At 44.4% G+C, this 13,855-nt stretch overlaps 2 protein-coding genes across 6 annotated transcripts in view; one reads left to right on the forward strand and one right to left on the reverse strand.

The window, feature by feature from the left end:
• The window catches only part of LOC138663705 (oocyte zinc finger protein XlCOF22-like), a 469,510-nt gene that overhangs the window by 129,288 nt on the left and 326,367 nt on the right, over positions 1-13,855 (reverse strand). The gene's annotated exons all lie outside the window — the stretch shown is intronic.
• Positions 1-13,855, forward strand: part of LOC138663709 (zinc finger protein 773-like) — a 56,851-nt gene that overhangs the window by 20,806 nt on the left and 22,190 nt on the right. The window contains exons 2-7 of one of the 4 annotated variants that reach the window (XM_069750016.1): positions 8,334-8,483; positions 9,506-9,685; positions 9,769-9,892; positions 9,976-10,064; positions 11,244-11,334; positions 12,730-12,783. In XM_069750016.1, the coding sequence (XP_069606117.1) occupies positions 8,406-8,483; positions 9,506-9,685; positions 9,769-9,892; positions 9,976-10,064; positions 11,244-11,334; positions 12,730-12,783 (616 nt within the window). In that variant the 5' untranslated portion in view covers positions 8,334-8,405. The remainder of the gene's footprint in view (positions 1-8,333; positions 8,484-9,505; positions 9,686-9,768; positions 9,893-9,975; positions 10,065-11,243; positions 11,335-12,729; positions 12,784-13,855) is intronic. The other 3 variants (XM_069750017.1, XM_069750018.1, XM_069750019.1) reach the window with 3 other exon arrangements.

Consider the following 13,855-nt stretch of genomic DNA (forward strand, 5'->3'; position numbering starts at 1 on the left):
GACACATTCAGTGCGGGAAGCTGATAGCGGGGGACGTGACAGACATCAGAATGTATGTACTGTTTTTTTTTTTTACTTTTACAATGGTAACCAGGGTAAATATCGGGTTACTAAGCGCGGCCCTGCACTTAGTAACCCGATGTTTACCCTGGTTACCCGGGGACTTTGGCATCGTTGAAGATAGTTTCAACGATGCTGAAGTCGTTCCCCTGATCGTTGGTCGCTGGAGAGAGCTGTCTGTGTGACAGCTCCCCAACGACCACACAACGACTTACCAACGATCACGGCCAGGTCGTATCGCTGGTCGTGATCGTTGGTAAGTCGTTTAGTGTAACGGTACCTTAACAATTTCCACATAAGGCTCAGCCCATTATGCAAATTTGCTTTTAACCCCTCACTGCAGTTATTGTGCTGGAAGAAAATCTCTGGGTTTTAAATCACTGACACCATTAAGCGTAAGTCCCCTCCAGCACTCTACCATGTATTTACTATATATAGTGGGGGAAATAAGTATTTGATACACCTACAAAGAAAGAAGAGGTCTGCAATTTTTATCGTTGGTGCACTTGAACTGTGAGAGACAGAATCTTCAAATAAAAACCCCAAAATCACATTGTATGGATTTTACATAATTAATTTGCATATTATTGCATGAAATAAGTATTTGATCACGAAACAACCAGCAATAATTCTGGCTCTCACTGACCCAAAAAAATCCAGTGAATTCTGCAGTCCCAAATTCATGGGCCACCCTCCCTTCTGCGCTCCACATTGTTCTTAAATGGCAATTAGCGCTCACATGTTTGGCATTTCTGTAACGATAAAAGCCCGCCTAATCTACAGGTGCGTGTTTCCAGAAGTACAACAGCAGATCTTACATTTTCACTCGGCAACATCCACTGCTATTTGTTTGTGGAAAACACCCATGGGGTCAAAATCATCGCCCCGAAGGGGTATAATTTACAAAATGTGGTCACTTGAGGGGGAATTCTGCTCTTCTATCACTTAGGGGCTCTGTATATGGTGGCAAATAGCGCTCCGTCCCTCCAGAGTCTCGCCGTGTTGCTAAGCCGTACTGTACAGACATATGTGAGGTATTTCTACATTCAGTAGGAATTATATGACAAATTTTGATGCCATTTTTACCCATTTCCCCATGTGAAAATGTAAAATCTGGGGCTAAAACCAAATTTTGTGGTAAAAATGTCATAATTTTTTGTTCACTGCCCAATTGGTATAAAAATTTGTGACAAACCCAAGGTGTCAATATAATCACTGCACATTGAGGGGCAACGTTCCACAATGCGGGGAGCAACATGTCAAGCCTAACATGCCTAGGAGCATTGCTCCCAGAGGAAAAGTGTCCTCACCTCGGCATGTCAGACTTGAAGTGTTGCTCTCCTCAAGGAGGAATGTTAGGCTATGTGCACACGTTGCGGAATGGGGTGCAGAATTTTCTGCACAAAATCCACATCTCCTGGCAGAAACCGCAGGTGCAGATTTGCCGCTGATTTTATGCAGATTTTGTGCGTTTTTTATGCGGAATTGATGCAGATTTTGTTTGGTTTTTATGCGGATTTTGTGCGGTTTCTATGCGGATTTTGTGCGGATTTTCTCCAGTTTTTACCACTGCGGATTTCTGTAATGGAGGGGTGCAGAAACGCTGCAGATCCGCACAAAAGAAGTGACATGCACTTCTTTTAAATCCGCAGCTTTTCCGCGCTGATTTTTCTGCACCATCTGCACAGCTTTTTTTTTTCACATTGATTTACATTGTACTGTACATCACAGTGCGGATCTGCAGCGTTTCTGCGCGGAAAAATGTGCTGCGGATCCGCACTAAATCCGCATCGTGTGCACATAGCCTTACTTTTTGGATACTAGTCAGATGCCTCTCTCTCAGCCGAACCAGATCTCACACTTTGCGCTGACGAGGGGCAGTACCCCGTCACACTGTGTCTGCAAATTGAGAGTTTGGTTTTGGCTTTTATCCTAAGTCATGTGACAAGGCTCATTAGAGAGTCGATATTGCCTTTTAGGATTGCCACTTCATATAGGTGACACTAGAGTTCTCTCTGAAGAAACAGTTTACCACATAAAGTTACACTGGTCAGAATTGTAAAATTTGACCTGGTCATGAAGGTGGAAACATGCTTTGAGGGGTAAGGGGGTTAATATTTTCTTTTTTTTTTCTGGTGTTTTTCGTGTAATATAAGAAAGCTTAAGGCCAGAAATAAACCCCATAAAACACTGTACATGGAGACTTTGGGATCAGATTATTTCTTTTATTTTTTTTTAAGCAAATTTTTATTGAGTAAAGGGTTTGCAATAACAACAAAGTGGAAATCGGGGAAAAGGGAATCAGGGGGGGATACCACCATTAACAGATTACCAAAAGACTATAAACACAATAATTCCAGAGACATACATGAGTACAGTGTTGTAAAACAGTATTAGACATAAGGCTACTCGCCTAATTAGAAGGGGCAGGAAGAAGAGAGTCAGGCAGTGACACAAAGGAGGATGTGATCCAAGGGTCCCACCAAGTGAAAACCCTGTTTTTTTTTAGAGAGAGAATCCGCTGTGATCAATTCGTAGCTTAGGTGCAAGTTGACTCTCAAAATTAGTTCATCTCTAGAGGGTACTACAGGGGATTTCGAATATTTTGTAATACAGAGTCTCGCTGCAATAAGGATGTTAGAAATTATGGGTTGGAGGGGCCTAGGGAGGTTCAGAAGTGAAATTCCCAGAACGGCAAGGGGACCAGGTAAATCGAGAGGGAGATGGGTAACCTCTACCAAGATGGACTCAACCTGGCGCCAGAACGGCTGAAGGCATGGGCAATCCCACCAGACATGAGCTAGTGAACCATTGAAACTACAGCCCTTCCAGCACTGAGGGGAGGAAGAGAGGTGAAATTTGGCCAATTTGACAGGAGTAAAATACCATTGGAGGTGAATTTTTTTAATTTGTTCTAGGTGGCCGATACAAGAAGAAAATTTGGACGGGTGTATCATAGCGAAATACCAGTCGTCCAGGGGTGCCCTAAATGAAAGAGCTACTTCCCAGGAGGACATAAAGGGAAGTTTGTCTGCTATATCATGTAATAGAAGGGCCTTGTATATAATTGAGATGCCATGGGGAATCAGGGTGTTTGGTCTGAAGAACCTTTGAATTGGAGTCTCATCTCCCGGGGAAGAGGTGGGCCCCCAGAACAAATTGCAGCGTTTCAGAAGGCTGCGCAATTGAAAATATTGGAAAAGGCACCCAGTAGGTAGAGAGTAGCGGGCAGCTAGATCCGGGAATGGGATCAGGCCATCGGAGTTATATAGATCACGTTCCCAGAGAATCCCACATCCCCCCCAGGCAGAGAGAGACAAACCATCAACAGCAGACTCCAGGGCATGGATGGAAAGATAATGATATAGAAATGAGAAGTGGGTAGGGCATAATTCTGACCAAATTTTAATAGCAGAATGTATTGACCTAAGAAAAGAGCCACGTGGGATAGCACGGAGCAAACAAAGCTCCAGCAGTGTTTTAAGAGATCGTCCAGGGACGAAGCTTGATTCGATGCTAAACAACATGAGCGAAGAACCTCCCCCCCACCAAATTTTGAGGGGTTCTAGAAGAGCGGCTTTATGATATGATTGGATTTTAGGGGCTCCGAGACCCCCCCCCGCAGATATGGAAGTGACATTAGCGAGCTTTTAATTCTATGGGGATTGCCATTCCAGATGAAACGATCAATCGATGACTGAAACGCTGAAATGTATTTAGATGGGACACTGAGCGGGAGGCACCTAAAGAGATAAATGAGCTTAGGGAGAATTAGCATCTTACAGGTTTGAATTCTAGCCATCCAGGACAGATGAGAGTTAGAGAATTGGTCTATATCTTTTTTGATTCCAGAGAGGGTTGCGTCGCAGTTAACCCGAACAATGTTATTGGTGTGGGTTATTTGGATACCTAAATAAATAAATCCGAGGGGAGACCAAATAAAGGGGAATTTAGATTGGATATGCCGTTGGAGAGAATGTGGGAGGAACAGAGGGAAGATTGTGAATTTGGATAAGTTTAGTTTATAATATGAGGCCTCAGCGAATTGGCCAAGAATATTGGAGATCGCATTAAGAGAGTCAAGGGGAGCAGAGCAGGTCAGGACCACGTCATCTGCATATAGACCGATTTTATGCTCGAGATCTCCCACCCTTATCCCCCGTACATCAGGGCACTGTCTAACCACAGCCGCAAGAGGCTCCATGATGAGAGCGAAGATGATGGGGGAGAGAGGGCAGCCCTGGCGAGTGCCATTAGAAATAGGAAAAATCCTGGATTTCAAACCGGCCGAGCGGACAGAGGCACAAGGATTAGAATAAAGGGCCATAATAGCTTTAGTAATTTGGCCAGACAAACCGAATCTTTGAAGGGTAAGATCAATATACCCCCAGTGCACTCTGTCGAACGCTTTTTCCGCGTCAAGAGACAGAAACACGCTGGGAAGGCTCCCCCTCTCCACCACATCCAGCAGATCAATCAAACGCCTCATGCCGTCTCTAGCCTGTCTTCCCGGGACAAACCCAACCTGGTCCGGATGGACGATGGAGGGAAGGATCGTCATCAGCCTATTTGCCCAGATCTTGGCGTAAATTTTAACATCGCAATTTAGAAGAGCTACAGGACGGAAGTTCCCCGGGGAGGTCATAGGCTTCCCCGGCTTGGGGAGGGTTGCAATAGAAGCTTCCAGGCCTTCACTTTTAATATCACCCACAGAGAGCCAGTAATTAAAAAGGCGTAGAAGATAGGGGGGCAGGATGGGGAGGAATTGAGAGTAATAGGAAAAGGAAAAACCATCTGGACCCGGGGCAGATCGTTTTTTAGCTTCTCTAATAATTTGAGCTATTTCAGGGATCCCAATCGGGGCATTAAGGAAGGATAACTGCTCTGAAGTGACTGAGGGAAGATCGGCTTTGTCTAGAAAGGCGGCTATGGAGGCATGGGAAGGTTGAGGTGTACTGGTATCTGAATTAAGGTTATACAGAGAGGAGTAATATGACGCAAATTCTTCTGCTATATGGATAGGGTTGTAAATGTGGGAACCATCTGGTCTCAATATGTATTGGATCTTAGACTGAATCTCTTTCTTTTTGACACGCCTGGCCAGTAACGCGCCCGCCCGATCACCCATTGAGTAAAATTTAGCTTTGGATTTCCTGAGTGCATGTTCTGTTTTACAAAGGAGCAACTGACGGAGGTGAAGACGGGCAGTAGAAAGGTCTGAGAGCAATTGCGGAGATGGGAGTAGTTTATGTTGGGCTTCAAGATGGGCTATCCTACTCAGGACCAAACGGAGGTTCATGTTATATCTCTGTTTAGCAAGAGCAGCCATCTTGATGAAGTGACCACGAATCACCGCCTTGTGAGCAAACCAGAGAGAGTCATCGCGAATTTCCGCAGAATCATTTAAAGAGAAAAATTCCTTTAGGGAGGTCTCCGTTAGTTGAGAATTTGATTGGTTATTTAGGAGAAGCTCAATAAGTCGCCATTGAGAGGGAGGTCTAATTGCCAGGGGATCACTTAGGGAGATCGAGACAGGCGCGTGGTCAGACCAGGTGATATTGCCTATTTCCACGGAGATGCAATGGGGGAGGGCCACATCATCTACCAGTATGTAATCAATTCTGCTATAAGAACTATGTCTGGACGACCAGAATGTATAATCACGTTCATTGCAGTGGAAGTATCTCCAGACATCATGCAAGTTGAAAGTGTTAATAAGTTGGGCCGCTTCACCCCTGGACAATGAGGAAGTTGAGCAATCCAGACTTTTAGATACGGGAATGTTAAAGTCACCTGCGATCAGTTTATAGCCATGCTGGTAATTGATCAGTGTCTGGAAAAAGGCAGTTAAAAATTTGATTTGACCAAAATTTGGGGCATAAACGGAGGCAATAGTATAAGGGGAATTGTTAATTAAGCATAGTATTATAAGGAATTTGCCCATGGGGTCAGCCACAGATTCAATCAATTGAAAAGAGTTCGCTTTGTTGAAAAAGATGGCAACTCCAGCTTTTTTGGATTGACCGTTAGCAAAGAATTGGTGTGGGAATAGGCCTGAATGCATTCTGAAATTGTCACACTCTAGCAGGTGAGTTTCTTGAATGCATATGATATCATGGTGAGTCTTAGAGAGTTGACGCCAAACTAGTGACCTCTTCCCAGGTGAATTGAGGCCATTGACGTTAATAGAATGAAGTGAGATACTCATTATCAATATCGAGAGGGTTGCAAATTAGGCCATGTACTCTGAAGAGATGTAATATATTATAACAACAAAGCGGACCGACAAAGTTTACCAGCAAGTAAAATGGTGGGGGGAAGCGGGGGGGGGGGGGGGGAAGGGGAGAGAGAAGGGAAGGGATAACAGGGCAAACATCAGAAAAACATTAACATGGAAGTCCATTCAGGCGATACCTGAATCCAAAGGTGAAAATCAGCAAACAATTCACCTGTGGGGCAATGCGCTGAGGAGGGCCCTAGCAGAGGGACCACGTTCAGCAGAAAAAGAGTCTAAAAGGAGAACGGGAAGCAACAAACAAAAAAGAGAAACAACAGGAAAAAGGGAGAAAAAAGAAAACAAAAGTTATGCGGGAAGAGGAAAAAAGAGACAAAACAAAGGATTCCAGCCAGGAACCAATATGGTTGTAGATTCAGGCAACCCTCCAGTCCGGGATGATCCGGCGTCTTCCAGGTCCAGAGCCTCCGGGCCCGGGGGAAGCCGAGGATGTAGGAGGAGGGTCGGGGAGTTTCAGCCCCCATTGGGCCAGGGTTTTCGCAGCTTGTGCGGGGTTTGAACACGTGGTGACTAAGCCATCTTTGCGAATGCAGAGCTTGGTAGGAAAGCCCCAGCGATATAGGATGCCTTTTTCTCTCAGAATTGTGGTATAGGGCAAAAAGGCTCTGCGTTGAGCTAGAGTTCCAGGCGACAAATCAGGGAAGACAGAAATGTTAGCAAAGCGTTCAGGAAGCGCTGGCTTGCACCTTAGTGCCTGCAGAAATTCCTCCTTCATGATAAAGAAATGTATACGTGCCAGCACATCTCTAGGAACAGAGGGTCCCAATCCTGGGGGCTTGGGGATCCGGTGGATACGATCAATGATAATGCCCTCTTTAGTCGCATTGGGAAGGACAGCAAGTATGAAATCTTGTAAAAAGGATCTAAGATCCTCTGAGCTCACCGCTTCTTCAATGCCTCTGAGCTTAACATTGTTTCTTCTGGATCTGTCCTCCAAGTCCAGAGTCTTAGAGAGCATCTTAGTGGCAAGGGAGGATAATTCCTCATGAGCATCCCATAGCTCATTATGCGAGGCCACAAGTTCTGTCATCTTCTGCTCGAGGTGATCTGTGCGGCCTCCCAGCTCCTCCACCTCCCCTTTAAGGTCTGCCAGCATGGCGCGCATATCTTCCTGTAAGGAAGTGCGGAGGTCCCCCAGCAAGTCCCTCATCAGGGACGCTGTGATCGGAGCGTCGGTGGGGTCTGTTGCAGCTGCGCTCGAGGAGGATGATTGAGAGCCTCGGCACGCTGAGCGGGAGACCCTGGGAGACAGCGGCGCCATCTTGGATTTCTGGCGCGGCTGAGGAGAGGCCGCAAAGAAATCTACAATGCGCCTAGTGGGGTCCCGGGAATCGACTTTTGTTTTCGCCATGTACTCACCGCCGGGTGAGAGTATGTCGCTGTGGGCTGCTTAGTTCATCCTGGCAGCGGAGCTCCCGCGCTATGCGACCTGCTCCATTAGCGGTCAGGCCACGCCCCGGGATCAGATCATTTCTGTCCTCGATCTTTGTGCTTTTATAAAAGCCTCAAACTTCAGTGTGTGAATCAGACCTGAGATCTATCGTGTTAGAAGATTACAGTGCGGGAAGACGGGAAACCTTCATATAGACGGCCGGTGGTGATGGAGTCAGTGATGGACTCTGGACAAATATGTGTCTAGAGAAGGAGTAGAAGATGAAGATGTCGTCCTCATCATGAAGTAGTTATTTCTCCTGTCACGTGTAATGAATATCTCCTGCAGTATTGCTAATGCCGATTCCAGGGTCGGTAAATGAGACGAGAATTAGCGTTATGGAAGATGAGTCTATGAGAAACGAATTCAGCTGCCGACTCGGAGGAAGAAACTGCTTGTTGTCTGTGGCCTAAAATATATAGTATTTATTAGTAGATGTAAAGAAGAAAACTAAATACTGTAAAATAATAAATCTTCTCATATGTTTCCCTTATTATTTCCAGTAATTGCATTATTACACAGGATTTTTATGATCTTCTCATTCAGGTCTCTACAATATCGGATCCTCTCAGTGAAGATCTTCTATAGAAGAGAATTTTCCTGATTTACCCATCAAAGATGGATATGGACAGAGAAAAGATGGCGGAGAAGATATTACACCTCACCCTAGAGATCCTCTTCCGGCTTACTGGAGAGGTGAGAGATTCTGATGATGTCACATCACATCATTCTTATTCTTAAGAGAAGATAGTATTCTGCTACAGATGGATCTGGATAAGTTGGAAACTTGGGCTGAAAGGTGGCAGATGAGGTTTAACAATGATAAATGTAAGGTTATACACATGGGAAGAAGGAATCAATATCACCATTACACACTGAACGGGAAACCACTGGGTAAATCTGACAGGGAGAAGGACTTGGGGATCCTAGTTAATGATAAACTTACCTGGAGCAGTCAGTGCCAGGCAGCAGCTGCCAAGGCAAATAGGATCATGGGGTGCATTAAAAGAGGTCTGGATACACATGATGAGAGCATTATACTGCCTCTGTACAAATCCCTAGTTAGACCGCACATGGAGTACTGTGTCCAGTTTTGGGCACCGGTGCTCAGGAAGGATATAATGGAACTAGAGAGAGTACAAAGGAGGGCAACAAAATTAATAAAGGGGATGGGAGAACTACAATACCCAGATAGATTAGCGAAATTAGGATTATTTAGTCTAGAAAAAAGACGACTGAGGGGCGATCTAATAACCATGTATAAGTATATAAGGGGACAATACAAATATCTCGCTGAGGATCTGTTTATACCAAGGAAGGTGACGGGCACAAGGGGGCATTCTTTGCGTCTGGAGGAGAGAAGGTTTTTCCACCAACATAGAAGAGGATTCTTTACTGTTAGGGCAGTGAGAATCTGGAATTGCTTGCCTGAGGAGGTGGTGATGGCGAACTCAGTCGAGGGGTTCAAGAGAGGCCTGGATGTCTTCCTGGAGCAGAACAATATTGTATCATACAATTATTAGGTTCTGTAGAAGGACGTAGATCTGGAGATTTATTATGATGGAATATAGGCTGAACTGGATGGACAAATGTCTTTTTTCGGCCTTACTAACTATGTTACTATGTTACTATGGGAATAACAGATGGACAGAACTGGAGAGGTGAGGAATCTGGAAATGTCTGTAGTGAGATTTATTAATGTGTCTCTCCATAACCAGGATTACACAGTAGTGAGGAAGACCTCTAGTGAGCGCTGTCAGGACCCTGTGTCTGAGGGATGGGGAAGACCCCTGAGCCCAATCATTGGGCCTCCACCTCACTCCCTGATACATGAGGACATTATTATTCAGAAGATCCTAGGACTCACCTACAAGATGATTGAGCTGCTGACAGGGGAGGTGACATTGTTGGGAATTCTGGGACATTATACAGTAATGCTATGAAAGGATCGGGGTGATAATGGTATCATTGTATATGTCAGGTTCCTGTAAGGTGTCAGGATGTCACCATCTATTTCTCCATGGAGGAGTGGGAGTATTTAGAAGGACATAAAGATTTGTACAAGGACGTCATGATGGACGTTGCCCAGCCCTTCTCATCACCAGGTAATATACAGGACTAAATACAGACGACCTATCATTATCTTTATGTAAAGAATGAATTCAGTCCCTGTATGTGTTTCCACCAGATCTATCCAGTAAGAGGACAACATCAGAGAGATGTCCCCATCCTCTTCTTCCACAGGAATGTAAACAAGAAGATCCCAGTGTTCCTCAGGTAGATGGAGAGAAGGTGTCATAAGTAGAAATGAGCGAATTTCTTTGGGTCCCTGTTTATTCTGCAAGCTATAGCACTTAGGCTAGGTTCACATTGCGTTAATGCAGCCCGTTCAACACATGCGTTAAACGGGCTGTGTTAACGCAAGTGCCGACTTGCCATCGCGCTAGCACAGATAGAGCTGGCAGATGCTCTATCTGCGCTAGCTGTGACGGACCCGGAAACACTGCAGCTCGCGTCCCAGGGTCCGTCAATGACAGCACATCGCTAGCGAACACCCATTATGGGCGTGCGCTAGCAATGCGCCCGAAATAGAGCTCATTGGCAACGTTAGCGGACTGCTTTACACCGCATTTTACTTCGGTGTAATGCAGTCAGTCTAATGGACTGCTAAAAAGCAATCTGAACCTAGCCTTACCGAAAAAGCTCATCGACTGATCAGCTGTTCGGCTCCGCAGCTGCATGTGTTGCGGCTGTGTGACAGTCAAAATACATGCATGGAGAGCCCAACAAACAGGTTCTCCATTCATGTGTCGTGTCTGTCACACAGCCACCGTATACAATTAAGAAGAATACTTGGCACTCAACTTTGGAAGATGATTTTGTGTTTAATGCAGTCAGAAATCAAAACGTTTCGGCCTGGTTTGGCCTTCATCAGTTACAGACTGCACAGTATGGGCATAGTCTTGTCCAATTTAATGAGTCGGACAGTGGTAAAAGGATCACTTTAAATGAGCACTGTGGAAACTGTGACTATCAGTGTCAGAAGGTTGAACACTGCCGGCCGGGCCTGTGATAAGAGACAGTGCGCGCAAGTGTCCTGCAACAGCATGGTATCCACTGCTAGTCAGCTGTCACACAGCCACAACACATGAAGCTGTGGAGCCAAACAGCTGATCAGCCGTCGTGATCCAGGAAGCCGGGTTCCCTCTGCAGCTTATTCGTAAGCGCTATAGCTTGCCGAATAAGCAGAAACCCGAAGAAATTCGCATATCTCTAGTCATGAGATCTCCCCTATGATGTGTAGACGGCTGTGAAGGTCTTGTGCTCAGTCTCGTTTTATCCACCAGTATAATATGTTTTAAACTTGTGTAATGAGAAGAGTGGAGATGGCAGGATTAGAGCTGATCATAGATGTAACTTCTCATCTGTCTGTGACTTTTACAATATTTGTTTCAGGGTGAAAATATAACCCATATTAATACTACAGAGACACATGTGAGGGGTGGTGAGCAGTGTAAAGAGGAGATTCCTACATATGACTACCCAGGTGAGTAGTAACCACTAAATACAGATAAGCTAGGGATTGTTCTCAGTGCAGAGCTATGGCTGCATTATCAGTGGTGTAGTCCGGCCATATCATAATCGCGTGATCACCAATTTGCCTCCAGACCACAGGATTCTCTTCCACCTCAAACTGTTCAAATGATTTTGAGCATTGAAAATCCTTCTATAGGACTTATAACCTGGACTATCCACCTACCCCCTGGATTTAGAAGACATTGACTTTTACCTGCCCAGATCTGTAAACTACAAAGCCAAATGACAGCGTACGTAGAATGTCCTGACAAGCTAGAAAATCACTTGAAAAATATTATAATGGGCCTCTAAGAGAAAGCAGAGGGTAATGATGCTGTTGGCTTCCTGAAATCCAGATATCTCATTGGATGAATCTACCTTCTCTATGTCTTTGTGTATGGTAGTTTGATTGTGGTGGGATTGGCCTACCTCACCTATGTGAGTCTTTAACTGCCTGGTAGTCTTTAAAAAAAAGACACATGTGCAGTCTGTGATTTAATAGTATAGAAAAAAGAAAATGATTCAGTTCACCCTTGTGATGTTATTCTCACAGCCCATGAGAAATTTGATCCCAGCACGGAAACATCTCTGCTTCACGCCAGGTACTTGTGCATGAAAATCAAGGTATCCAGCTCAGGAAATAAAATCAAAAGTCTTTATTTGGACAAATTTAAAAAGTAAGCTGCTTGACAAACCAGTGAATACTGGAGGAAGGAATGTCTTGAATAACTGGACGCGTTTCGAACACATATAGTGCTCTTAGTCCTCAGTTTTTTATTAGTATACCCAAGTCTTTTTCCACACGTGCTGAGGCTTAGTTCTATTCCTCCAATTCTATAGATGTAATTTTGGCTTTTCTTGCCCAGATATAGAATCTTGCATTTCTCCCTGTTAAATAACCATTCTATTAGTCGCTGCCCTTTGTTCAAGCTTATCTAGATCCTTCTAAATTCTTTCTCTGTTTTCTCTAGTCTTAGCTATCCCTCCTACCCTTGTATAGTCTGCAAATTTGATAAGTTTACCTTCAGTTCCCTTTTCTAGATCATGTATAAAAATGTTGAACAACAGAGAGACCAGGACAGAACTTTGTGGTACTCTACTTAAAACACTCTTCCAATTGGATGTACAACCATTTATCACCACTCTTTGAGTATGATTACTGAGCCAGTTATGAATAAACCTAACTGTAGCCTTGTCAATCCCATACTTGTTCATTTTTTTAATAAAGATAATATGAGATGCTTTTCTGGAGTTGAGATATACTATATCTATGGTATTTTCCTGATCCAATTTGTTCAAAGATCTTTCCTATTAAGTCTCACTGGCCTGTAAATTTCTGACTCAACCTTCTTTCCTTTTTTTGAAGATAGAGACAACATTTGCCATTCTCCAATCTTCTGGGACCTTTTCTGTTCTCCAGGTATTTTGAAGGATTCCAGCTAGTGGTTCTGCATTTTCCTCTGCTAAATTTTTCAGTACCCTAGGATGTAATTCACCTGGACCAGGAGATTTAAATTAGCAAATTGTTCCCTCAACATATCGCTGTTTATAGGTAGTGTGGATTATTTTATTCCTTCGATAGCACCGTGAAGATGAGTTGATGTTACAATTGCTTTCTTAGAGAACACATTCAAAATAGAAATGTAAAAGTTTCTCAACATAATTTTTGCCCATTCATCGTTTTCATCCTGTAAAAATCCTATAGCATCTTTTACTTTTATGTTGCTCTTGACATACATACAAAATCCTTTTTTATTGCTTTTGATCTCCCTTGCAAGCCTTAATTCATTACTGACTTTGGCTCTTCTAACTTTTGCCCTGCATTCCCTGCAGACAGCATTATACTCTTCTTTAGATATGCCCCCCACCCCCAGCCATTGGACCTTTCCTACCCTCTTTATGAATCCATTCATATTTGCCTTTCTGAAATCCAACCTTACTGGTCTTCCTCCTCTTCTAATCCAAAACTCGAAGATAGCATGATCGCTTACTCCTACATTCCCGGCCATCCTTACCTCCTCAACCATTTCCTCCTTCTTGGTAAAAATTAGGTCCAATATTACAGATCCTTAACCCTTTGGCGACTGCCGGCAGTTAAGGGTACTTATTCCTCAGCGCCGCTTTTTAATGGCGCTGAGAAATAAGTGTATAGCGCCCCCCAGCATTGGAAATTCTCTGGGGTCTCCGCTACCGTGTGTAGCGGAGACCCCGGAGAAAATGGTTTTTACTGACCCCAGTGTTGAGATCACCTTTATTCATGGAATAACTGCGACCGCAAAAAAATAAAGTCTGATTTCCCTTTTAATTTTGCTCTCCTCTGATATGAACTAGCACATGAGAGGAGAGGGAAATGGGGTCCTCCGAGCCCCAGCGGTATGTCCAGTGTCCTTGGACCCTCCTGTCTTCCCTTGGTCCTGTCCCCCAGCCGCCGGTGTCTTCTTCCGGGAAGAAAATGGAGGGCGCATGCACAGTGCATTTGCTGAGATCTGCTG

This window comes from Ranitomeya imitator, chromosome 2, assembly GCF_032444005.1.
Source record: "Ranitomeya imitator isolate aRanImi1 chromosome 2, aRanImi1.pri, whole genome shotgun sequence".
Lineage (NCBI taxonomy): Eukaryota > Metazoa > Chordata > Amphibia > Anura > Dendrobatidae > Ranitomeya > Ranitomeya imitator.